This window comes from Leucopleurus acutus (assembly GCF_964270905.1).
Source record: "Leucopleurus acutus genome assembly, chromosome: 4".
NCBI lineage: Eukaryota > Metazoa > Chordata > Mammalia > Artiodactyla > Delphinidae > Leucopleurus > Leucopleurus acutus.
The window spans coordinates 130,847,772-130,875,672 of NC_139146.1; the positions used below are offsets into that span (position 1 = coordinate 130,847,772).

A 27,901-nucleotide genomic window follows, 5' to 3' on the forward strand; every position below is an offset into this window, starting at 1 on the left:
TTAAGAGATATTACTGACAAGGTGCTACTGAATGCTGCCTTGTTCTTTGGGAAATTTCTCTTAGAGAAAAGAATGTCCCTTTAAGCTAAAGTGAGGTTTGGTGCTGAGCCCTGAGTTTCATCTATCTTTGTTATTGTTGGCTTCATTACCAAAGACTGAGAGTCCCCTGAAGTCCTTCCCCCACCCTCCAATCTGGGGACATTGATGGTACCTAGTGATTACAGTAAAAGCACTATAATACTGATAGTTAAGGTCCAATAATGATCTCTTGAATCTATTATGCTGTAAGTCAATTGGATCTTCTAACCTCAGTTTTTCCCTATGTAAAGCTGGAGGGATTTTCCTAGTTTTGTTTTTTTGGGTTTTTTTTGAAATGAATAGATTAATTCTTTTAAATCAATAGATGCAATCCTTCCTGTCATGGTTTAAAAAATGACAGGGCAGAGGTGTTTGTGTGATACTCAGACTTATAAACACTCGTATTCATCAACTACAACTTTTTTTCTTCCTGTTTCATGAAGACTACTGGATAAAGCCTGGGGACCAGGTGATGATGGAAGTGTCTTGTCAGGATTGTTACCTAAGAATCCAGAGTATCAGTGTCTTCAATTCGGAGCATGAAATGGATGTTGGGAAAAGTTTTACCAAGAATAAAGACCTGCTGCCTTTAGGAAATGAGGCTGAGCTCTGTAGTGCCCTGGCCAATCTTCAGACCAGTAAACCAGATGCTGTGGAGCAGACTTGTGTTTTGGAATCCACAGAAATTGCTTTGCTTAATAACATCCCATACCATGAAGGCTTTAAAATGGCAATGAAGAAAGTGTTGTCTTCACTGACTCTGGAGAAACGGGGTCAGGCCATGGATACCCAGTGTCAGAGTAACGAGATGAGCTGTGAAAGTGGACAGAATAATTCTGCACAGAGCGTCCCTGAACCTTTGTATGTGTTAGATGTGTCTGAGGGCTTCTCTATTCTGCCTATAATTGCTGGCACACTCGGGCAGGTTAAACCTTACAGTTCTGTGGAGAAAGACCAGCATCGTATGACTCTGGACCTCATATCTGAAGCCAATCACTTTCCTAAAGAAACACTTGAGTTTTGGTTGAGACATGTGGAAGATGAATCCGCTGTGTTGCAAAGGCCAAAATCAGACAAGTTGTGGAGTATAATTATACTGGATGTCATTGAGCCATCTGGGCTCCTTCAGCAGGAAATAATGGAAAAAGCGGCAATATCCAGGTAAAACACAAAATACAACCTTTGGTTTATTTGAGCTTAGACTTCACGTAAGTTCTTTGAGTTCTTTAATGGTGTCACTGCACAAATGAGTCGTGATCATCGTGTGTTCCTCAAGCATTGCTTTTCAGGGCCTGTGACTTCTTGTCTTTCTCTTTCTGTGCATGTCATTACTGAATTTTTTTTTTTCTTTAAAGGATCCTCTGCCCTGCAGGTGTGAAGAGAGCCTGCGTTGGGATTGGACTGCCTATGTATAATATAGGGAATTAATTAGAGCTCTGTAAGAACAGATAAGACATTCAAGGATAAATAAGGAAAAATCAAATTTCATCTTTATAAGAAAAACTGATGAGAAACATATAGTATGCATCTGATGGTGTATAGGGAGAGCAGAGTGCTGCTTGGGAACAAGTCCTAGTCCTTTTAGGTCCTAAAATCTCTATAGTACAGTTCTGTCCCTAAGGAATTTGTCCTTCAGTTTAGGTTACTGGCAACAAACTTGACCCCAGTATTTAAAATTGAAAGCAAATCTGGCTAAGCTTCCAAGTTCTTCAGTTGTGCTGCTCATATCTGAAAAGATGGCAATATTGAATATTTGGGGGCCCAAGTTTAAGTAAAATGAATTTATAGGTTTTAAATTTTGTGGTATGTGAACAGGGGTGGTTTTGTAGTACAGGAGCAGTGGTGGAAATGCAGACCAAACTGCAATAGCAAAAGGCAAATTGTTCAGGAAAAAAAATTTGCTTATATAGTTAATTATATTTTAGGTTTTATATGCATTTTCTTTTGTTACACACTTACCTTTTCTTATGAGGTAACTAGTAAAAATCACTGCCATTTTCTAGTCTTTAAAACAATCTTGTACATATCACAAATTATGGGGATATAGAGGTCTGACATATAAATAGAAACATACACTCTTAAAATTTTAAACAGATGTACTTTAGGTAGAGTATAGAACAAGGAGCTGGAAGGGTGTGTTTGAATCTTGTCTCAGATTTGTCTGTGAATTCCTGAAGTAGTAAAAATTTTTTTAAGTCATTTAATATCTCTCGTCCTCAGTTTCCCTCATCTATAAAATGAGGGATACTGGATTAGATGCCTTTGAAGGCATTTCAGCCCTCCGAATTTCTGACACAGATGAGGTTTGACTTATTTGGTAGAATCACCTTGGAAAGGTGTACAATTTACCTAATTGTTTATTTATTTTTAGTTTTGATTTAATTCTTTTTCTAATTTTTTTTATTGTGGTAAAATGCACATAAAATTTTTCGTCTTAACTGAATTGAAGTGGATAGTTCAGTCGTATTAAATATTTTTGTAGTGTGGGGCAGTCGTTTCCCCAGCCATCCTCGGAACTCTTTTCATCTTGTAAAACTGAAACTTTATACCCATTAAACAATAACTCTTCATCCCACCCCCACCCCCCACCCCACCCCAGGCCCGGGCAACCACCATTCTACTCTCTGCTTCTATGAGTTTGACTCCTGTACCTCATATGACTGGAATCATGCAGTATTTGTTGGTTTTGTGTGTGTGTGTATGTGTGTGAGACTCTTACTTCACTTAGCATAATGTCCTTCAGGTTCATCCATGTTGTAGTATATGTCTGAATTTCCTTCCTTTTTCAGGTGGAATAATCTTCCATTGTATGTATATGTCACATTTTGCTTATCCATCCATTGATGGACTGATTGGTTATGTTAGTGGGAAACAACTTATGTAAAGCTGCCTACAGTTCCCCTTCAGTGTTTCTCAGCAGAGGGAGGGGTCCTGTTGGCAGTTTGAGTGGGACGGTCTTTTAGGGGGTGGGGTGGGGTCAGTTCTTAGGTAGGACTATCCTCTATGTGTTGCAGGATGTTTGGCACCTCTGGGAGCTAAATGCTAGTAGCACCCGCGATCACTGTTTCAGCCAGTGTTCTCCCGGTCCCGCAGAACAGCTCCTGAGCAACAGTGGAGAGCCAGTGCTCTGCCCTTCAGCCGAAGCTCCTGCACAGGCCCCTTACCCCTTACCAGGTGCTCCTGGAGGTGTCAGCTTCCCTTGCTTCTGGGGCCAGAGGTGTGCAGCGACTCCCACCCAAGCCTTTTATTATTATCTTTAGCTGCTGACAGTGGGGAGGCCTCATGACTGGTCAAAGAGGATGCACTTAGGGGTTGGGAGGATAGATTGTATTTAGGATAAGGATAAAGGGCATCTGTCTCATTGGATACCAACCCTCCCAAAAAAAGGCAAGGAAAAAAAATAAGCCACTACACAAACTTAAGTATTCCGTTACCTTTGCTAACATTGTTTTAAAATGTTCGTTATTAACTTTTATTCAATCATACTAGATTAAAATACAGGAGAAAGTTTAAAAGCCTGGTGAGCTTTTTTTTTTTTTAATTTAAACCCATTTTAAAACACTTCGTGTTGGATCACAAGGAAACAGCGAAGAGTTTCTTCAGAATTTTTGCCATTTATGGTTAGAGTTTTGAGTTGGAACATATATATATATATATATTTATTTCTGAAGGCACAGATGGTTCAGAGATATTACTTGGCTTTGCAGAGGATTCCGTTGAGGAGTCTGGCAGCTGCAGTGGTGTAAGTGACAACAAACCTCTCAGTGTCAGTAAAGCTAAGTGGAGTTGCAAGACGATTACTGTTTTATGACTAAGAAGCATTCTTGTTAGTAACGGTAACATTGAGTTAAGAAGGATTTGAGTTAAGATTTTAGATTAAAATAGTGTGAACACAGCCTTTTAAAATAATTTGCATACTTGCTTTTGTGTAGTATTTATCTCTGCATAGTTGTTAGTACTTGATTCACCTTTTCTGACTTTACAGGGTTCAGCAGATGGTTTTTGTTTGTTTGTTTGTTTGTTTGCGGTACGCGGGCCTCTCACTGCTGTGGCTTCTCCTGTTGTGGAGCACAGGCTCCGGACGCGCACGCTCAGCGGCCATGGCTCACGGGCCCAGCCGCTCCGCGGCACGTGGCATCTTCCCGGACCGGGACACGAACCCGTGTCCCCTGCATCGGCAGGCGGACTCTCAACCACTGCGCCACCAGGGAAGCCCCAGCAGATGTATTTTTGATATCTTGTTTAGCCTGATTTCTGGTTACCCCCTAAATGACCTAATGGTATTGCCCTCCCTCCCTCCCTTTATGGCTAGAAGTTTGGGTTTTATTAACCTATGTGCTTTTCATTTGCTGATTTAAGAGAACGCTACCTTTTTGTGGCTATTTGGGGGTGGAGGGAATTAGTCAAGCAACGTAAAGCTCTGTGGCTAGTCTCTCATTTGAGACTTTGTGATCTTAAGAAAAATTAGATATTTTTATTTAAATGGATCACAATTAGCAGATAACTTCAGTTGTTTAGAAAATTTAATAACATGGGTTGTCAGGATTAAACTTCATCCATTTGAGGAAACTGGGTAAGTTTCTCCACTTATTTAGGAAGATGTTAAAATTTTTCTGTTTTGGTAAAGGTATAGATTGGAAGTTTGATAACAGCTGTGTGGTTTTTGTTGAGGTATGTAATTTTACTAATTGTGGAGATTCAGTTTCTACCAGACTTCACCTAAAATGCTAAAAAGTTGGTAGGAAAGGAATAACGAAAATGAATAAAGCATTGGAGTCAGAGTGGAGTCCACTTTTGGGCTAACCTATATATATATATATATATATATTTAAGGACTTACTACAACTTAAATGATCATGTACTTATATTTAGTGAGGAGAGATTATCCTGCTTTTGGATCATGACTTGTCTAAGTCAGACTGAGGCCATTACATTCACGGAATCGTCTCTAACTTTCTTTGCTGATTCTGTGCTCATGAAATGACCTGGTTATGATTTGGCTCCCTATTACCTAGTCTTTAGGAAGAGCAGCCTGTGTACTTATTGTAAACGTTTCTGTCAGCTTTTTATTTTGAAAGATTGCAAACTTAAAGAAAAAATGCAAGAAAAGTAACAGTGAACAGGAGGCTACTGTTTTATTTGTTGAACCATTTGACAGTTGTTGGCTTCATAACCTCCCCCCTTACTTTAACATTTAGCGTGTATCTCCTGAGAACAAAGGCTTTCCTCTGCATATCACAATACTATCACACTCAGGAAACTTAACATTGATAAAATACTATTATTTAGTAGGTAGTCTATGAAAATTTTCTCAGCTATCCCAGTAATATTCTTTATTGCTTTTTTTTTCTCCCCAGTCTAGGTTCTAATCAAGGGACATGTATTACATTTCGTTACCATGTCCTGTTGTTATAATTCAGTGGTTGTTCTGGTTTTAGACATTTTTAAATGGTTGAGATAATCAGTTTACTAAAAGCAGAATGAAGAATTTGAAACTAACTTAAGAGCAGAAGGGCCAAAGTGGTTTTGAGGAATGGGGTGTTTTTATAGTTTGTCAAGATTTCAGTGATCTATTCAGGGAAACTGCATGGCGTACAATTTTAGAAACTTGCAGGAACTATTTTTTTAGATCGCATTGGTCAAACATTTAGTCCTGTATTTTTATAAATAGATCCTTACTGACTAGAAATATTTAAGACTGAAAGCTTACTATGAAAGATAGATACGATAGATAATACAAAGTCCAGCTGTCTGTAGTAGCCTATCCTAGAAGTTCAAGTGGAAACCTACTTGGAATGGTCAGTAAAAATGAGGGATTTAACGTTTGATTGTAAATGTGGCGAACGATGAAAGTGCCTTACAGAATCCTCCGCGTCCGTTTCCTTTGATGGCAGTAGGTGACCCACCCACCGCTCTCCTGCCTCCCACACAGCTCAGGTGTGTGGAAACAGCCCTGTGCGTGTGGGCGTGGGAGCTGCCTTGGCTCAAGAGCCTTACATCTCACAAAGGAACTTCTCCCCGGGGCATAGCTTCCAAGTCCCAGCACTCAGGGAAGCCCAGAGGTGGTGTGGCTTCCCATCAGGCATTTACAGTTTACAGTTCTCTCAATCCAGATGCATCTACCTATTAAGAGGCATTTAAAAATTTTTTAAATCATAAGCAGTGTTTCTGATAACACAGCTGACATTCCACCTTTTTGGGATTTCCAGGGAAACAGAAGGTGAATCCAGGATCAACTGTAGGAGGAGAAAGGGTTTTGTTAGCCCTTTATTCACACTTTTAATAGAGTGTTTGGATTTTTAATCACTTTTTTTTTTACCCTTTCAGAGGGTTTAACTTTTTATTTTGAAAAAATTTCAAGCTTACAGAGAAGTTAGAGAATAGTACAAAGAACCAAACATGTACCTTACACCCAGATTCGCAAATTGCTACTGTTTTGCCACATGTGCTTTAGTATTCTCTCTGAACACTTTAGAGTAAGTTCCAGATATCGTATCCTTTTACCCCTAAACACCTTGGTGTGTATTTTGTAAGAAAAAGGACACTCATTTATATATGCATCACACACTTAACAAAATTAGGACATCTACATGGACACAGTACTGATACCTAAGGGAAAAATCTTACTCAGATTTCACCATTTGTTGGAGTAATATCCTTTATAGCCTTTTTGTTCCTGGTCCAGAATTCAATCTAGGATCGCACATTGCATTTAGTTTCTTTAGTCTCCTTTATTCTGGAACAGTTCCTCAGTCTTTTTTTTTTTTTAATTTTATTTTTTTATACAGCAGGTTCTTATTAGTTACCTATTTTACACATATTAGTGTTTATATGTCAATCCCAATCTCCCAATTCATCCCCCCCACCCACTTTCCCCCCTTGGTGTCCATATGTTTGTTCTCTACATCTGTGTCTCTGTTTTTCCCTTGCAAACCGGTTCATCTGTACCATTTTTCTAGATTCCACATATATGCATTAATATACGGTATTTGTTTTTCTCATTCTGACTTGCTTCACTCTGTATGACAGCCTCTAGGTCCATCCATGTCTCTACAAATGACCCAATTTCGTTCCTTTTTATAGCTGAGTAATATTCCATTGTACGTATGCACCACATCTTCTTTATCCATTCGTTTCGTTTGTCAGTGGGCATTTAGGTTGTTTCCATGACCTGGCTGTTGTAAATAGTGCTGCAGTGAACATTGGGGTGCATGTGTCTTTTTGAATTAATGGTTTTCTCTGGGTATATGCCCAGAGTTCCTCAGTCTTTCATGAGATTCGCAGTTTTGAAAAGTGCAGGCCTTTTATTTTGTGGAATACTTCTCATGTTTCTTACTAGAGTCAGATTACCCATTTTACAGAGGAATACCACAGAAGTTTTGTTACAAAGGCAAATGGTGTTGCTTTATCCCATATTGTTGTTGTGAATTTAGATCAGTTAGTTTAAGTTGTATCCATTAGGTTTTTCCACCCTAAGTTGCTATTTTCCCTTTGTAATAAGTAAGTCATTTATGGGGGTGATACTTTGAGACTATGTAAATATCCTTTTCCTAATCAAACTTTCACCCACTAGTTTTTTGGTTTTTTTTTTTTGGCTGCACTGCGTGGCATGCGGGATCTTAATTCTCCAATCAGGGATCGAACCTGTGCCCTCTGCAGTGGAAGTGCAGAGTCCTAACCACTGGACCACCGGGGAAGTCCCTCACCCACTAGTATTTTTTTTAATTTATTCATTTATTAAATTTATTAATTTAATTCATTTCATTTATTCATTTATTTATTTATTTGGTTGCACTGGGTCTCGGTTTTAGCAGGCGGGCTCCTTAGTTGCAGCTCGCCAGCTCCTTAGTTGTAGCACGTGGGCTCATTAGTTGTGGCAGGCAGGCTCCTTAGTTGTGGCTCCGAGGCTCCTTAGTTGTGGCATGCGAACTCTTAGTTGTGGCACGCATGTGGGATCTAGTTCCTTGATCAGGGATCGAATCCTGGCCCCCTGCATTGGGAGCGTGGAGTCCTATCCACTGTGCCATCAGTGCCCTTACCCACTAATTTTAATAGCCATTGATGATTCTTCCTTAATGTAAAAACTTGTATCCATCCAGCTGACCCGTTACTTTTCAAGCGGTCTGCCATTCTGAGCTACCAGCCAGCTACCAGTCTAAAGTGTGTTAGATTATATACAATCTGTAGCTCCCCAATTAGTCATGATTTAGTTATTGATACTTATAGAACGTGGAGAATCAGGATGCTTTTTAAAGCACTTTTCCTTCCTCCAGGTGTTTGCTACAGTCTGGAGGTAAGATCTTTCCCCAGTACATGCTGATGTTTGGGTTGCTCGTGGAATCGCAGACACTGGTGGAGGAGAACGCTGTGCAGGGAACAGAACGAACTCTTGGATTTAATATCGCACCTTTTATTAACCAGTTTCGGGTAAGTGTTTTGAAGAGAAGTTCAACCACTTGGCTGTCGCCCACAGTCTGCCTTATCTCTCTCTGTAGTTTTATAGTCACTATGTTTAGCTGGATTGGGATGGTAATCAGTTTTCTGTAGCAAAGGAACTTACTACTGGTAAAAATCAACCTAGGGGTTAGTATAGCTGAGGAATTCTGTTGTTCCTACTGACAAAAGTCTATAGATTTTGCTTGGAACCACTGTTGTAAATGGAAAATAGGGTACTGGGTTTAGTCTTATGAAGAAGTGTGCTCCTTGTCTATAAAAGCAGCCGCCAGAAGGAGACCTCTGTTCTAAACATGAACCCTTAATCACAGTGAGACTTCCGGCTGGCAGGTGACAGGTGCGAGCAGTTAACGTCTGGGCAGTCAGGCTGCAGGGAGCCGGAATGGAGGAGCCTAGGAAAGGGGTTAGTTGCTCTTTGGGAAACAAGGATTTAGTGCTGGCAGAGCTACTAGCAGCAAAATAAAATTTGTGAGTTATAACTGTGGGAGTGGATGGAATGTCTAGGGAAGAGGTGTGGGGTTGGAAATAGGTGGGATCTGCTGTGTAAGCCAAACCGACATTTTGGGAAGTGAGATGTTGAGTACCGAATTAAAGGAGTGATATCTAAACCTTTCATCAAAAGGCAATAATAGATGGTAAGCTCTTGAATATGCATTGTTAGATCTTCCATGAACAATACTTGCTAAACAAATATAAATTTGTTGAGTAAATGATTTTTTCAGAGCAGATTAAGGTTTTAGTTTATTTACTTAGTTTTTCTGGAGAGTTTAATAAACAAAATACACGTAGCAGAAGACAGAGAAGTTTAAATTATTTCTTTGTGTGGTCCCAAAATACTACCATCTCCTATCTTTCTAGCTTATTCTCTCCCGATCCTGACATCAGCAATTCTTCGATTCCATCAGAATCTATGATATTTTAATCCTGCCATCTTTTCACCCTGCCTCCCATCTCATATCCTCCTTTCCTTCACAGCTTATGTTTCATGGTTGATATATTTTTCACATATCATGGAGCTAACATTCAAATTGACTATAAAGAGACAAGAGATGGACAGTAAACAAAGGAGTAGAAAGATTAGTATGATAGATGGTGAGAAGTGAGAAGGCTAGAGGAGAATGGGAGTTGGAGGGATGGGATATTCTATTTTATTTAGGTAATGCCTAAGGAAAGGACTCAAGGATAAGTGATATTTAAGCAGAGACCCCAGAGAAATAAGGAAGCAAACCATATACAAGTCAAAGGATCAACGAGTGCAAAGACCTGAGGCAAGAGCATGATTGGAGTATTCCGAAACAGCAGGAAACCATGAGGGAGAGTCGGATGAAGGATGCAGTGAGAAAAGTATTAGGAGCCAGATCCTGTAGAGCCTCCTGTAGAGGTCGTGGTGAAGGTTTTGGCTTTTACTCTGAAAGGGGTGGAAAACAACTGGAGGGCATCACCAGAGGAGTGATAAGGTGTGACTTGTTTTGAAAGGCTTGCTATGGCTGCTGTATTGGGAGTTGACCACCATGGAGAGCCGGCAGAGGCATAAGGTTACTGCAGTAATCCAGGAGAGAGGTGGTAGTGACTTAGACTAGAGTGGTAGCAATGGATGTGGTGCAAAGGGGTCAGATGGTTGATGTATTTTGAAGGTAGGTTTTGTGATAGATGGGACATGGGGTATGAGAAAGCGCCTGGAAGGATAGTTGCCATTTACTGATATGGGGAAAATAACAGGGGGATCAGGTTGTGCTTAACGTTTTTATGGGGTCATTAAGCAGTTGGATAAGAATTCAGAGAAATAGCTAGCCTGGAGATGTAAATCTGGCAGTCAGATTTGGTAGATATTTAAAGCCAGAATAATGGGATGCAATCACCTTGGGGATGTGTAGAAAGAGAAGAGGGCTGAGAACTAAATTCTAGAGAACTCACAAAGTTATGAGCTCTACATTGGAAATCTAAGAAGGAATTAGCAAAGATGACAGGAGTGTCCAGTAGGCTAGGTTAAGAAACAAGTGAGGACAGATTATGAGGGATGGGGACAGCTGTGTGGGGATTGGAGTGCAGGTGATGAGAGGTGACACAGGAATCTAGGGCTGTTCTTCTGGTGACTGATACACATAGGGATACAGGGCAAGAGTCCTGGAAACGGCATGGCATTGCTGTTTTTATGTGGAGGAAAGGTTGGATGCCTTCAAGGATGCCCAGGGAGAGGTTGATATATGTGTCCTTTCTCACCATGAACAGTTGCTCTCTAATATTTAAAGGAAAGAGAACACTTTTTAAACAGTTTCCTCTCTATTTCAAATGAGAAGGCTAAAAGTTATTAGTAGGAAGTGTCCATTGCTACTAAAATTGATGGAACAGTTTATAGCAGTGGTTCTCAGCCTTGACTGTACTCAGAACTACCAGTATCTGGATCCCAACTCCAGATGGATCTGAGGTGTGGCCTGAGCAGTTGGACTTTTTAAAAGCTCCTTAGGTGATTTTAATTTGCAGTCAAAGTTGAGAACCACTGCCTTCTAGATAAATAACCTATTTTCAAAATGAAATTCACTATTAGCTCTTTGGCTGAATTTGGCATATTTGCTCAAACAGTTCAATAATCAATGTTGTACAGTAAGTCCCCTACATATGAACCTTCAAGTTGCGAACTTTCAAAGATGCGAACGTGCGTTCGCATGTCCAATCACTTAAGTTAGTTCATGTGTCTGGCGTACGTTGTCACGTGCGTGCATCCTCTACAAGTGGTTGTGCTTTTGTGTACTTTACAGTACTGTATAGAGTACAGTGGTACAGTATCTTTATTTCAAGCCCAGATGTCTGGAAGCAAGCGTAAAAGCAGCAGTGAGGTAGCTGGTACTGTTAAGAAGGCACCAAGCGATAACGATGGAAACAAAAGAGAAAACAGTTGAAAGTGGAGTGAGGCGAAAAGATGGTAGACGTCACTCATTCTTATGACGTGAATCGTTCAACCATCAGCATGATTCTAAAGAACAAGGACAAGATCATGGAACATGTGAGGTCTGCTGTGCCGATGATGTCAATAATATCGAAGAAGCAGCGTGGAAAAGTGATGGAGGAGATGGAGAAACTTCTCAGCGTGTGGGGGCAGGATCGGCATCCGTGTCGAGTCCCGCTCAGCTTAATGCTGATGCAAGAGAAAGTTAGAAGCCTTTATGAAGACTTGAAGAGGAAACATGGCGAAGAATCAGAGGGCACATCTTTTAATGCCAGCCATGGCTGGTTTCATCGGTTCAAGGCTAGAGCCAACCTTCACAGTGTAAAAGTGGCAAGGCAGTGAGTACGGATACGGTAGCTGCCCGGGAATTTCCTGAATTCTCTTCGACCCAGAGAAAGGACAAAGAGAGACAAGAGGAAGAAGAGACTGAAGAACGGAAGAGATTCACAGTGCAGGAAGTGGCAAGGGGATCTTCTTTATTTGGGGGGGCACTGTTAGTTTTTGAGGCAGAGGACTCGAATGTAGAACGGTACCACGAAGGTTGCAGCAGCCATTCAGAATGCAATGCAGTGCTACTGTTTCATCTGTGATGAGAAAAAAGGAGCTACTACCCAGACATTACTGGATCATTTTTTCAAGGTACTGTACTATAATATTAAAAATGTTCTCTTTATTTTTTGTGCTTGTTTTTTACGCATTATCTGTGTGACAAGTATTATAAACCTATTATAGTACAGTGCTATATAGCTGATTGTGTTAGTGGGGTACCTAGGCTAACTTGGTTGGACTTACAAATGTGCTTCTGGAACGGAACTTGATCATACGTAGGGGGCTTACTGTACTATCTGCTTATTAGTTCATCTTTCACACATAAGCACAACCTTGGCTTAAACTTTTTGGAGCTGCCTGGTTAAGTAAAAATTTGCTTTCATCCAAGTGAAGAATCTATAGATAATTGAAATCACAGAAAATTATTTAACCAGCCTCAAACCTTGGTTTGTTCTTTCTTCCTGTAAAACGGAATCATGGAAGTCCTTATGCCTTAAGGTTGATGTGGGAATTAAATGAGGTAATAGATGTCAAAAGCACTATATCATACTGAGCGAAGTACAAAGCAGGAAACTTAACGAGACTTGGTCAAAAAAAGAATTGAGTAAAAGTGAAAATTTTATACTTTCTTTAGGTACCTATACGTGTATTTTTGGACCTATCCTCGCTGCCCTGTATACCTTTAAGCAAACCAGTGGAACTCTTAAGACTAGACTTAATGACGCCATATTTGAACACCTCTAACAGAGAAGTAAAGGTAATATAAAATGATTACTCTTGTCATATTCAGAATTATCTTAAACTATATACTACTTTACATACATAAAATAGTTTTAGCCACTTCCTTTGAAGACTTAAATTTTCTGAACAATATCCAAACATGGGCTTGGGTAAATATTAGTGAATAAAACAGGTTGGTATTAATTTGAATTGGGTGATTAAATATATTCCTTTATAAAATTTGGATCTAAAGCTACAAAGACAAAGACTTATCCAAGTCTGCTCTGTTTACTCTGATGAAATTTTCATGATTTCTTAATTTTCCTAGGTATGCATATGTAAATCTGGACAAGTGACTGCCATTCCCTTTTGGTATCATATGTACCTTGACGATGAGATTAGGTTGGATACTTCCAGTGAAGCCTCCCACTGGAAACAAGCTGCAGTTGTTTTAGATAATCCCATCCAGGTGGAAATGGGAGACGAACTTGTACTTAACGTCCAGCACCACAAAAGCAACGTCAGCATCACAGTAAAGCAATGAAGAGCAGTTTTCTAATGAAAAAAGGTGGAAGTAGAGCAGCAAGTACACAGTTCTAGTCTGAATTAGTAGTGGGATTGTAATCATAAAATGCAGGTACAAAGATTTAAGTTTTTGTAATGGTCAAATGTTTTTTAAAAACTGACATTAATAAAGTGTATTTAAAAGATCCTAAATTAAAGAGTAGCATGATTACAAAAATATTGCTGCAGACTTCCTTACTGGAAAAGGCTGTCATTAATTTTTCAAATTAGGAAACTTTTTATTGCTTGGTTTTACTTACTACAGACTAAATTTTGCCACACCTGTTAGTTTGTACTCTAGAGCTATAAATATAAGGAATTTTGAGGCTCATTTTCAGTTTTTTCACATCTTGGCTATTTTTCTCAAATCCAAACTTACAGTGGGGATACCTCAAAAAGTTGGCTTCCACTTTAGATTGAGGGTTTATGGTTATCTGTAAATTCCAAGCTTGCTTCTTGTAAATAGTGAAATACTTGTGAACCTCCGTCTCAGTTTTTGTGCTTTGGGTATGCAAACCTGAGTAAGAATTTAAGCTCTAGACTAAATGTAATTAAAAGAGTAAAAGAGGGACAAAATAAAATCTTAGGAGGCAGTATTTTTCGTGGTCTACGTTTGGCGAAGAAAAAATTTTAAGTTGATAAATTAAGTTCAAGGAAGAGTTAAACCTAAACCAGTTATTTTTCAAAGTTTTGATTTGAATACACAGAAAGAAAAAAATAATTAGTCCGGATTTTAAAGACTTGAAATAGGGAGATTAATAAGGAAGAAGATTATCATGCCTTGTATATACTGTGTGCTCTCTGTAGGTTAGCCACACAGAAAATAAGATGTACCTTCTCTTCACACTGCCTGTTCTCCTTGCCTCTTATACTGCCCAACTTTATTTTCAATAGAAATGTTTAGTTTATAATAATGGACAGAATAAAAACTTTGTATCTAATGACTGTGAACCAGTAGGTATGTTTGTGTATGTGTGTGTATGTATACGCGCTTAAATATATAAAGCATAGGTTTTGAGAAATGATACTTATCCTTGCTATTTGCAACATACCGCTCTGGCCCTTTCTGTATTTATTTTCAGTGTAAAATGTTAGACCCAATGGGCTGTGATTAACAATTAGAGGAACTCCATCCTAAGTAATAAATTTCTCCCAAATAGCATCTATAAGCCTTCTGACTGTGGTTTGATAAATAATTAAGACGACTCAGCTGAGATTTACATTTGCTGACACCTTTAGTAGCACTGAGGAAAAGCAGACTCTGTTTCTATCACAAGTTTCTTATTTATTCTTCCACTCTTCCATCCACTTTATTCTTTTCATCTCAAAGTCCTGGATAACGTATTAATCTGTTCACATTGGTGCAAATATGATTTTTAGACAGTAGCTGTTTTAAGATGAATAGATTAGGTCAGATATTTCTCCTAGTAGGAATGTAAGATATAGGCCTCTTTCATTGTAGGTATATGATTTTCAACCCTTTAATTTTTTGGACTTAATTTTTTTCTGCTGTTCCTCTAATGAACTTTTTGTGATAACATTAAGGGTCTATGTTGAAAGAATGAGAGATATAAAAAGTTGCAGAAAATAAATGATAAATTCTTATTTATTGAAAGACATCCAGTTGAGAAATAGAGAAATAATTGTTAGGTAAGCAGATATGGCACAAGATTATGATTAAGTTCCACTAATTCATATTTCTGAATTCACTTTCTGCTAATTCCAGAGCATTATATTCATGCAGCGGTAGTAGAAAGCACTTTTTTTTTTTTTAACGTCCTCCTCTTGATAGAGCACTGTAATGTCAAGAACGTTTAGTAGTCATTTCCTCCATTTGAGTACGTGATACTCTGTAGTGTTAAGAAGTCAAGTCTAAGTCTAGGATATTTAGACTGGTTATCTGTGATATACAAAACCTAGTTGTATGAATCCAGTAGTTGTACCTGGTTTTCGCCATTTTGCTGAAATTTTCCATCATTAACGGCTTGTCCCAAGCACAGAATCCTGAGCAATGGGATACCAGGTAATGAAATAACGTGGTAGTAGCACAGCTTCTGCACACTGTTCAGGAGGCCACGGACTTATCTGAAGGGTCTTTTTTCTCTCCTGTAGTATCATTACATATGTCATCAGATACATTAGCTGTAGTAGGTGTAGTCTGGGGAGTCACAGTGTGTCCAAACCCTTGATAGTGACCCATGGGTGAAGGTGGCACAGAAGAGGCAACAGAAATTGCATCTTGTGATGACGATGATAACAGGCTTGTGTGTTCATTTTGATCTTGATCCTCAGGAAAAAACTTTTTCCTAGGATGTCCCATGACTGTCCTTCCTTTAAAGTAACATAAAGGTTTCTGAGTTAGCCAAAAGTTTGGTTATTTTTACCACTATAAACTTGCCATGCTAAAAATAAGCTCCCCACTTCCCTCCTCCCAATTTGGAGAGCCTTACTGTGGTACTGCTTTACACGAAGTCTTTTCACCTCTTAAACAAGACCTGATAGGAGAACTACAATAGCCTATTCGAATGAATTAAATGGCTGGTACTTACCAACATGCCTTACTTGTTCAGAAATATCATCCCTAATATCTGAAACATCCCACATGGCAAGAAAGGAGTCAAAGCATGAGCCCTCTTCTGCTTCTTGGACATACGGTTTATATGAGAAAGTGTAGTGATGAGCAATAGCAGCAAGGAACATCTCAATACAGATAATAAAGTCCTACAACAACAATATCAACAATGTCAGCCATGTTGGAGTTTAAATCTAGTTTTGCAGGTAAAAAGGGAAAGCACTATCTTTCTCTCTTTTCAAAAGTACTTAAGTACCAACAGCTGTTTTTTTCCCACAAGACTTATTCATTTTTTCATTTTCCAAAATAATTTTTGACCTCTTCAAAAAAAAAAAAACACAAAACGCCAAAAGTTTAACTCTATTTTGCGCTACCTCAATCAAGTACTTCTTTGCCAAGTACAATGCATTCTCTTCCACTGTCCAAGGACTTAGAGGAGAAATGCATAAAGTGAAATAGAGTAGGAATAACAAAATCTAGGTTCTGTTCCTGGTTCTACTACAAATTAGTAACTGTGACCAATTTTTCTAAGGTTCCCCATTTCCTCACATGTGAAGTGAGGATAGCAGTAGCTCCATAGCCTGCATGTGGTCAGGCTGAGGAGATAACATGTAAAAATGCTTAACAAATAGTAAAGTTCTGTTGAATTCAGAGAGAGCATTACTTACCTGGAGTCCTGTGGCCACAGCTTCTACTGTTTGCCATTCCCACGTATGCTTTTCAGAAATAACGCCAACTTTTACCAACAAAGCAATAACTACTGCTTGCCTATATGTTAGGAAAAGGTAAACGCCAAATCTATATCAAGCATAAAATGAGCAGTTGCTTTAAAAATATGCCATTTAAAAAGTTAACCCCAGCACAACCTGTGGACCACCGCCACCCTGCCTTTACAGTGTATTCCTGAAGACACTGTGTACCTATATTAAATATACTTGTTTCACAAATTTACTTCTAGTACAGTTTCATCACATGAATTTTGATTATGTGTTCTTAGAACTTCAGTACGTGGTTTATAGTCGTTTTTTGTTTTGAAAGTGTGCACAGTAATTAGCTTTTAAGTTCTTCCTACACATAGACAATGCCTAACACCTTGTACAACTGGAATTTAAAATGAAATAAAGAACAGATACTTAAATGTTATTTATGCATGTATCAACTGATTACTCAGATTATTTTAAAGAACATTTTGAAACCAGTCTTGTTTGAAGTCCTGGAACTAGAGACAAACTCAGAAGGGGTCTGACTCCAAGATGGGGAAGTCATACTGAGCATTTCAAGCAAATCTAGGCATCTGCCCCTAAGTTAAATTTAAACAGCTAAAATGAGATAGTTAGATAAGCTTTCATAGATCTATATACAAGAATATTCACTTCAATATTGCTTGTAATGGTAAAGAAAAATTAGGAACAACCTAAATGTCAATAGGAGATTGGTTACAAAGTTCTATCCACATATCAATATTATATGAGGTGAAATCAAAAAACCCAAACAAAATTACATCCTCACTGTACTTACAAAGAACTATGACTGCAATATACTAAATGTATCATTGAGTTCTACAAGTTTTTATAGTATGTATTTGTATTTCTGTGGAGTTATATAAAATGATGAGGACCACAATGTCAATCATTCATGCCGGGTGGTAGGATTTCAGGGATTTTTCTTTCCCCCCTTTTTGTATTATTTGTATATTGTTAAATTTGGTGTATTTGTTTCTAGGCCCCTATCACCCAGCCTTTACTAAACTGGGACCATGTAGAGTTTTGCCCTCTGTTTTAAACAGTATTTTTACTAATGAACATTTCCTCACATTAAATATTCTACATGATGTTTATCTTCCAAACTGTATTCTCTTATATAAAGAGACCATGATTTTTTTTAATGATTCCCTTAGTGTTGAGACATTTAGTGTCTCAAACTGTTTTCTTTTTATAAATGTTACAGTGACCATCTAATTATTTCTTTATGAAAAACCAAGAAGGGCTAAAAGAATGAACTTTTTGAAAGCTAAGTAGACATTTTAATTCATCTTCCATATTAAGACTTTTAAAAATCCTTCCAAATCAACAGTTTTATTGCCCTTTAGAAAATGAGAACATTTAAGAGAAAGCAACACTTACCAAAAAGAAACAAAAACCACCAGCTTTACACAAAGAAATTTGCCAACAGGTTGGATTGGACTCAGTTCTTCCTTCAGTACTTTATAAAACAGGAGGAGACAATACATGGCAAACTAGAAACAAACAAAGTTCTTAAATAAGAATAACTAAATATGGTATTAGAGATATTGATATTAAAGTTATAGACCAGAGACCTGGTACAGAGTAATGTTTCAGGCAAAATTTTCTACGCTTTATTTTGCTATTTTTAGATTGACAACAAGCTTTTATATTTTACTGTGGATGAATATATACAGTATGAAATTTCTCAGAAGAGATGTATAACATCTTCCCTGAAAATGGTTTTAAGTGTTCACTTACAGAAGCCCACAAAGAACACAATGAACAAGTGACTGCCATGAGTGGAAGAAAGGCTCTCATTCAACCAAAATAAAAACATCTATCTGCTTGTTAATGGCTTTTATACACAAATTACCGTTCATTGTATAAGGGCTGAGCTTACTAACTACTAATTGTATGCATATTATTTATAAGTGAACACATTAAATAAGTACTACTTCAATAAAACTGTGACCATGAAATCAGAAAGTAAGGAATCAGGGAAACCATTTTTCTTGAGGGCAGTATGTTAATCCAGCTGAATTTACTTTTTAAAGATAAATGCTCAAGACATTAACTATTTTTAGAAATCAGTTGTAATTAGCGTAGTGTTGCATAACAATGAACATTTCCCTAAAAGTTTACTTTTTCCTATTATAAAATGCTCATTTAAATTATTTTAGAATATGAAAGCATGGTCCCATCATCCAACCATTTCTTTCTACACATAAGGTGGGTTTTAGCAGGTATAACCAACTAAATATGAAATTTTGTTGCCTGATTCTTTTTTCCACTTAAAGTGCCCTTTTCCATATATTTCATTAAATAACAGCCTAGTGTTTTGGCCAATGGAAGGTACATAGTATATTTAACTAGTTGGACTGTTTCCAGGCTTTTGCAATTAACAAACAATAGGCTTTATATACAAACACACTGAAAGCAAAAGTACTTCTGGCCATTTCTTGAGGCATTCCCAGAAGTGGAATTACTGGTTCCAGAGAATATGAACATATTGAAAAGCTTTGAATACACAAGCATTTGATTTTTATTATAAATTTCTAATACCACACATGCATGCCATTGCACCTAAACTATTATTTTGCTGAAAGCATTAATGAAAGATTTTCAATAAAATGCACATTCCTGTTTTTTTTTTTTTTTTTCGGTACACGGGCCTCTCACTGTTGTGGCCCCTCCTGTTGCGGAGCACAGGCTACGGACAGGCAGGCTCAGCGGCCATGGCTCACGGGCCCAGCTGCTCCGCGGCATGTGGGATCTTCCCGGACTGGGGCATGAACCTGTGTCCCCTGCATCGGCAGGCAGACTCTCAACCACTGCGCCACCAGGGAAGCCCCACATTCTTAAGTTGAAAGGATCCAATAGTTATATCTTTGGAGCATTTCAGTTTCTATAATATCATTTTTAAAAACTTGGCATTCTCAATTTTCAATTCCAAATATATGAGAGAATTTTATTCTCCCATTTTAATTCAAACCCTGTACTGTCATATACCAATAAAACATTTTTCTTACTCAATATGCCTAGGATATGTGCTTTTTATTTAAAAGGAGAGCATTGTATTTTTATTTATGACATATCCATATAACTATGCAATGAATACCAGAATCAAATGAAAAAACATAATCAACGAGTCAGTGTATAAGTCACCAGATAATCAACAAAGATATTATATCTTTATATATGTATAAAGATACATGTTAAAGTTTCAAGTTCTTCCTACAGATGAAGTTCAATATTAAAGTTACAATTAAGCTTTATTCCAGAAGAGACTTTCCCTAAAAAAATTTATCACTATAGATCTAAATTTAGTACAGTTAAGATGAGTATTTACTTACCAACTGTGACATATTATTTATTATAACCAAGTAAGTCCAAGCATTTGAAAAGCTAAAGTTCCCTTCATCATATATACCAAGCAGCTCACAGATTCTAAAAAATGGTAAAAATGAGACAACTTTATGAATAACTAAATCAAAAATACATTTTAAAATACAGCAATGACAGCAATACTTAAATTTAGAAGTCAGTTTATTTCAAAGATCCTGTAGATAGTCACTTGATTTTGGCCATAGAGGTTGTTCAAAAATTAAAAGAAAAACATTTTTCTAGAAATGTTACCATATTACTATTCCTCCAATTTGAAGGAAATCCAAAAGACATAACATTGAACTAGAAAGGGTAATTATTAGATTCAAAAAAATGATGCTGCCTAATTTTTAAAAGATTGTTAAAAACATATAATGCAGGTCTATAACTACAACTATAATTTTTTCTCCCAAATTGTCTTGGAGGCAACTTTTATGATGACCCAGATCTAAGTATTAACTTGTCTTGATTACCCAATTTCTAAACAGCAGAGAAATAAAGCATGCCTTCATAAATAAGTGAATTAGTTTTAATTCCAAGGCAAAGTCACTAAAGAATTGCTAGCACAGAAGCAGAATAAAGAATGCTTCTTTCACCTTTCTTTCCATTCTTCCTCTGTTAACAGACAAAATGCTTGTATAGCTAGCAGATAAAATATACACTCTACCTGCTTTAAACTATTTGATGTTCTTAAATTTTTAGGGAATAGTTTTACCAGGTAGCTTAATGATACCCCATTTTACCTGAAGTGCTAAGACTTGACAGAATCTTTTAAAAAGAAAAATATGTTTTCTTCTTTAGAATACAGTACTCATTTAGAAAATAAAAGCATGTAATGAATCTACAGTGGTATACTTTAACTTCATGTACTAGATGTTTCTGTAAAGCTGTGTGAACATTAATACTTGAAAAAGAATATTTGATAATGCTTTCCAGAAATCTCCAGAGAATATTATTTAGAATAATCCTGTGGTGATTCCTTGTCTATACATGGTCACCTTATTTATTATAATATAGTAGGATTTCTATATACTGTGTTTTTATACCAGACTAGATGTGTTATAAACAAGTAATGCTTTTTACATGCTTTTCTACTCAACTGTCCCACTAAGTAAAAGCATGAGAATTTTTGAAAAATAAATAATAATATAAGTTCTGTGCACTTACAAAGCAACGATGGTGGTGAATGGTCTGACAACTGTATATTGTAATACACCCAGTTTGCATCTGAACAGCAAGACTCTGCCAAAGAAAAAGAACTTAGCATTTCACCTACTCATTTCACTAGTATCAAGCTTTCTCCAAAGCCCCCAAATTAAATCACTTTCACAAATGATGCCACATTTATACTTAATTCTTTTAATTTAGTCAATCTAAATGGCTACTTGAGAAGAATGGGGATGATAGCATACAAATTATCTAAATACTATTTTTTAAATTGCGTAACAACTACATCTTCTGAAAGATCTCCCTTCCTATGTCCAGTCTCAAATTCCTGAATAGTGCAGCACAGATCAGGAACAAAAAGAATAAAAGTGGGTCCCTGTGTATTTCTGGAAGAAAAACCAAGTAACAAATAAATTACGTGTAGGGTTGCATATATGAAACCATATTCAGAAAATATTATTTACATTTAGGATTCAGTTTCAAGTTTGGATTTATATATATATATATATATATATATATATATATATATATATATATATATATATATATAATTCCAGAGAGTATCACTGACTAGATACTCTGAAAGAACAAAACAGAGAGCCTATCCTACATAAAACAGTTTTTATCACTGAGGTCACTTAATGTAGGGGAAAATTCACAAGGAGTAACAAACAGAAACAAAGCAAAAAAGTCCCAAAACAACAACTATCAAAAAAGGCTCTCTACGTGACCACCTTGTGTAAGCCTCCTTAGGAAACAATGATGCTCTGAGCGCAAATGTTTATTTAGCACTCCTCCGTCAAGTTTATGTATTATAAATCCCCTAATTTAAGAACTACATCTAGACTGAGAAGAATGAGCCTGACATACAGACCCTGAGGCATTGGGTTACTAGGACTGAATGAAAAACTGATCAGGTTCTATGTGCTGAGAGCCTTCTCTGTGCTGAAGCGGCTCACTCCCACTGACAACTAACTGTGCCCCTGTGGAGGTGGGTGTGGCAGCTGCACTTGGGCTTGTTGTAAGACCTTTTCATGAACATGCCTGGGCTACACTGTGCTTCTGGTCCCATACTCTTTACAAAGCTAAATTAAGTAGAAGTTGGGTTAAACCTGTAGTGTTCTATGAGCTGATTGTCAAATCAAACCTGAGACCAGTAGGGTGACTATGCAAATGTATTAAATAGTCAATTAGATACCTTTGAAAGCTGTGGAGAATTAATGAACTGGAAGATGTATCTGAAGAAATTGGCCATAATGTAATAAAGGCTGAGACAAAGAGACAAACATGAAAGAGAGTTACAAAGAATAGAACAGAATCAGAAGGTCTAACATATTTAAAAGTTACAGGAGAGTAGAGGAAGGGCAAAATCAGAAGTTTACAGCTGAGAACTTTTCAGAACTGATCAAAGACACAAATCAACAGATTGAGGCACCCTGTAAATGAAGCTGGACTAAAAACAAAAAACAACTTGGTAGGGAAACTACAAAACATCAAAGACAGGGAGGGTCTTAAAAAATGCAGTTAGACTCCCTCTTGCGAGAGCACTGGAATCACAACTAACTGCTGAACAATCATCAACAGGAAGACACTGGAACTCAGCAAAAAAGTTACCCCATTTCAAAGACAAAGGAGAAGCCACAATGAGACGGTAGGAGGGGCACAATCACAACAGAATCAAATCCCATAACCTCTGCGTGGGTGACTCACAAACCTGAGAACACTTATACCACAGAAGTCGACCCAATGGAGTGAAGGTTCTGAGCTTCACATCAGGCTTCCCAACCTGGGGGTCTGGCAATGGGAGGAGGAATTCCTAGAGAATCAATCTTTGAAGGCTAGTGGGATTTGACTGCAGGACTTCGACAGGGCTTGGGGAAATGGAGACGCCACTCTTGGAGGGCACACACAAAGTACTCTGTGCATCAAGACCCAGGGGGAAGGAGCAGTGACCCCATAGGAGACTGAACCAGACCTACCTGCTAGTGTTGGAGGGTCTCCTGCAGAGGCGGGGGGCAGCTGGCTCACCGTGAGGACAAGGACACTGGTGGCAGAAGTTCTGGGATGTACTCCTTGGTGTGAGCCCTCCGAGAGCCCTCCATTAGCCCCACCAAAGAGCCAGGTAGGCTCCAGTGTTGGGTCGCCTCAGGGAGGGGACCCAGTCCAACCCATCAACAGCCAAGCAGATTAAAGTTTTAATGAGCTCTGCCCACCAGAGCAACACCCAGCTCCACCCACCACCAGTACCTCCCATCAGGAAATTTGCACAAGCCTCTCAGATAGCCTCATCCACCAGAGGGCAGACACAGAAGCAAGAACTACAATCCTGCAGCCTGTGGAACAAAAACCGCAATCACAGAAAGACACTCAAGATGAAAAGGCAGAGGGCTATGTAACAGATGAGGAACAAGATAAAACCCTAGAAAAACAACTAAATGAAGTGGAGATAGGCCACCTTCCAGAAAAAGAATTCAGAATAATGATAGTGAAGATGATACAGGACCTTGTAAAAAGAATGGAGGCAAAGATCAAGAAGATGCAAGAAGTGTTTAACAAAGGCCTAGAAGAATTAAAGAACAAACAAACAGAGATGAACAATACAATAACTGAAATGAAAAATACACTAGAGGGAATCAATAGGAGAATAACTGAAGCAGAAGAATGGATAAGTGACCTGGAAGACAGAATGGTGGAATTCGCTGCCACAGAACAGAATAAAGAAAAAAGAATGAAAAAAATGAAGACAGCCTAAGAGACCTCTGGGACAACATTAAATGCAACAACATTCACATTATAGGGGTCCCAGAGGGAGAAGAGAGAGAGAAAGGACCCGAGAAAATATTTGCAGAGATTATAGTCGAAAACTTCCCTAACATGGGAAAGGAAATAGCCACCCAAGTCCAGGAAGCACAGAGAGTCCCAGGCAGGATAAACCCAAGGAGAAACACACCGAGACACATAGTAATCAAATTGACAAAAATTAAAGACAAAGAAAAATTATTGAAAGCAACAAGGGAAAAATGACAAATAACATACAAGGGAACTCCCATAAGGTTAATAGCTGATTTCTCAGCAGAAACTCTACAAGCCAGAAGGGAGTGGCATGATATACTTAAAGTGATGAAAGGGAAGAACCTACAACCAAGATTACTCTACCAGAAAGGATCTCGTTCAGATTCAACAGAAAACTCAAAAGCTTTACAGATAAGCAAAACCTAAGAGAATTCAGCACCACCAAACCAGCTCTACAACAAATGCTAAAGGAACTTCTCTAAATGGGAAACACAAGAGAAGAAAAGGACCTACAAAAACAAACCCATAACAATTAAGAACATGGTAATAGGAACACACATATCGATAATTACCTTAAGCATGAATGGATTAAATGCTCCAACCAAAAGACACAGGCTCGCTGAATGGATACAAAAACAAGACCCGTATATATGCTGTCTACAAGAAACCAACTTCAGACCTAGGGATACATACAGACTGAAAGTGAGGGAATGGAAAAAGATATTCCATGCCAATGGAAATCAAAAGAAAGCTGGAGTAGCAATACTCATATCAGAAAAAGACTTTAAAATAAAGAATGTTACAAGAGACAAGGAAGGACACTACATAATGATCAAGGGATCAATCCAAGAGGACGATATAACAATTATAAATATATATGCACCCAACATAGGAGCACCTTGATACATAAGGCAACTGCTAACAGCTACAGAAGAAGAAATCGACAGTAACTCAATAATAGTGGGGGACTCTAACACCTCACTTACACCAATCGACAGATCATCCTGACAGAAAATTAATAAGGAAACACAAGCTTTAAATGACACAATAGACCAGATAGATTTAATTGATATTTGACATTCCATCCAAAAACAGCAGATTACACTTTCTTCTCAAGTCCTCATGGAATATTTCAAAGGTTAGCTCATATCCTCGGTCACAAATCAAGCACTGGTAAATTTAAGAAAATTGAAATCATATCAAATATCTTTTCCGACCACACGCTATGAGACTAGATATCAATTACAGGAAAAAAAGTCTGTAAATAATGCAAACACATGGAGGCTAAACAACACACTACTAAATGACCAAGAGATCACTGAAGAAATCAAAGAGGAAATCAAAAAATACCTAGAGACAAATGACAATGAAAATACGTTGATTGAAAACCTATGGGATGCAGCAAAAGCAGTTCTAAGAGGGAAGTTTATAGCAATACAAGCCTACCTCAAGAAAGAAGAAAAATTTCAAATAAACAATCTAAACTTACACCTAAAGAAACTAGAGAAAGAAGAACAAACAAAACCCAAAGTTAGTAGAAGGAGAGAAATCATAAAGATCAGAGCAGAAATAAATGAAATAGAAACAAAGAAAACAATAGCAAAGATCAATAAGACTAAAAGCTGGTTCTTTGAGAAGATAAACAAAATTGATAAACGATTACCCAGACTCATCAAGAAAAAGAGGGAGAGGACTCAAATCAATAAAATTAGAAATGCAAAAGGAGAAGTTAGAACAGACACCACAGAAATACAAAGCATTCTAAGAGACTACTACAAGCAACTCTATGCCAATAAAATGGACAACCTGGAAGAAATGGACAAATTCTTAGAAAGGTATAACCTTCCAAGATTGAACCAGGAAGAAATAGAAAATATGAACAGACCAATCACAAGTAATGAAATTGAAACTGTGATTAAAAATCTTCCAACAAACAAAAGTCCAGGACCAGATGGCTTCACAGGTGAATGCTATCAAACATTTAGAGAAGAGCTAACACCCATCCTTCTGAAACTCTTCCAAAAAACTGCAGAGGAAGGAACACTCCCAAACTCATTCTATGAGGCCACCATCACCCTGATACGAAAACCAGACAAAGATACTACAAAAAAAGAAAATTATAGACCAATATCTTTGATGAATTTAGATGTAAAAATCCTCAACAAAATACTAGCAAACAGAATCTAACAATATATTGAAAGGATCATACACCATGATCAAGTGGAATTTATCCCAGGGATGGAAGGATTCTTTAATATATACAAACCAATCAATGTGATACACCATATTAACAAACTGAAGAATAGAAACCATATGATCATCTCAATAGATGCAGAAAAACTTCTGACAAAATTCAACACCCATTTATGATAAAAACTCTCCAGAAAGTGGGCATAAAGGGAGCCTACCTCAACATAATAAAGGCCATATACAACAAACACACAGCAAACATCATTCTCAATGGTGATAAACTGAAAGCATTTCCTCTAAGATCAGGAACAAGACAAGGATGTCCACTCTCGCCACTATTATTCAACATAGTTTTGGAAGTCCTAGCCATGGCAATCAGAAAAGAAAAAGAAATAAAAGGAATAAAAATTGGAAAGGAAGAAGTAAAACTGTCACTGTTTGCAGAGGACATGATACTATACATGGAGAATCCTAAAGATGCCACCAGAAAACTACTAGAGCTAATCAATGAATGTGGTAAAGGTGCAGAACACAAAATAAATGCACAGAAATCTCTTGCATTCCTATACACTAATGATGAAAAATCTGAAAGAGAAATTAAGGAAACACTCCCATTCACCACTGCAAAAAAAAGAATAAAATACCTAGGAATAAACCTACTTAGGGAGACAAAAGACCTGTATGCAGATATAAGACACTGAGGAAAGAAACTAAAGATGATACAAACAGATGGAGAGATATACCATGTTCTTGGATTAGAAGAATCAATATTGTGAAAATGACTGTACTACCCAAAGCAATCTACAGATTCAATGCAATCCCTATCAAATTACCAATGGCAGTTTTACAGAACTAGAAAAAAACAAATCTTAAAGTTTGTATGGAGACACAAAAGATCCTGAACAGCCAAAGCAGTCTTGAGGGAAAAAAAGCGGAGCTGGAAGACTCAGGCTCCCTGACTTCAGACTATACTGCAAAGCTACAGTAATCAAGACAGTATGGTACTGGCACAAAAACAGAAATATAGATGAATGGAACAGGATAGAAAGCCCAGAGATAAACCCATGCACCTATGGTCAACTAATCTATGACAAAGGAGGCAAGGATATACAATGGAGAAAAGACAGTCTCTTCAATAAGTGGTGCTGGGAAAACTGGACAGCTACATGTAAAAGAATGAAATTAGAACACTCCCTAACACCATACACTAAAATAAACTCAAAATGGATTAAAGACATAATGTAAGACCGGAGAGTATAAAACTCTTAGAGGAAAACATAGGAAGAACACTCTTTGACATAAATCACAGCAAGATCTCCTTTGTTCCCACCTCCTAGAGTAATGGAAATAAAAACAAAAATAAACAAATGGGACCTAATGAAACTTAAAAGCTTTTGCACAGCAAAGGAAACCATAAACAAGATGAAAAGACAACCCACAGAATGGGAGAAAATATCTGCAAATGAATCAATGGACAAAGGATTAATCTCCAAAATATATAAACAGCTCATGCAGCTTAATATTAAAAAAACAAACAACCCAATCAAGAAATGGGCAGAAGACCTAAGCAGACATTTCTCCGAAGCAGACATACAGATGGGCAAGAGGCATATGAAAAGCTGCTCAACATCACTAATTATTAGAGAAATGCAAGTCAAAACTACAATGAGGTAGCACCTCACACCAGTTTGAATGGGCATCATCAGAAAATCTACAAACAACAAATGCTGGAGAGGATGCGGAGAAAAGGGAACCCTCTTG

At 37.7% G+C, this 27,901-nt stretch overlaps 2 protein-coding genes across 2 annotated transcripts in view; one reads left to right on the forward strand and one right to left on the reverse strand.

Moving 5' to 3' along the window:
* PRMT9 (protein arginine methyltransferase 9) overlaps positions 1-13,748 on the forward strand; it is a 28,242-nt gene extending 14,494 nt beyond the window's left edge. Inside the window, exons 9-12 of the mRNA XM_082838762.1 lie at positions 522-1,239; positions 8,352-8,505; positions 12,660-12,782; positions 13,074-13,748. Of these exons, the coding sequence (XP_082694888.1) occupies positions 522-1,239; positions 8,352-8,505; positions 12,660-12,782; positions 13,074-13,289 (1,211 nt within the window). The 3' untranslated portion in view covers positions 13,290-13,748. The remainder of the gene's footprint in view (positions 1-521; positions 1,240-8,351; positions 8,506-12,659; positions 12,783-13,073) is intronic.
* Positions 13,749-14,861: 1,113 nt separating this feature from the next.
* Positions 14,862-27,901, reverse strand: part of TMEM184C (transmembrane protein 184C) — a 31,728-nt gene continuing 18,688 nt past the window's right edge. Inside the window, exons 5-10 of the mRNA XM_082838677.1 lie at positions 21,158-21,232; positions 19,960-20,053; positions 18,005-18,117; positions 16,550-16,649; positions 15,859-16,030; positions 14,862-15,640 (exon numbers count right to left, since the gene is read on the reverse strand). Of these exons, the coding sequence (XP_082694803.1) occupies positions 15,375-15,640; positions 15,859-16,030; positions 16,550-16,649; positions 18,005-18,117; positions 19,960-20,053; positions 21,158-21,232 (820 nt within the window). The 3' untranslated portion in view covers positions 14,862-15,374. The remainder of the gene's footprint in view (positions 15,641-15,858; positions 16,031-16,549; positions 16,650-18,004; positions 18,118-19,959; positions 20,054-21,157; positions 21,233-27,901) is intronic.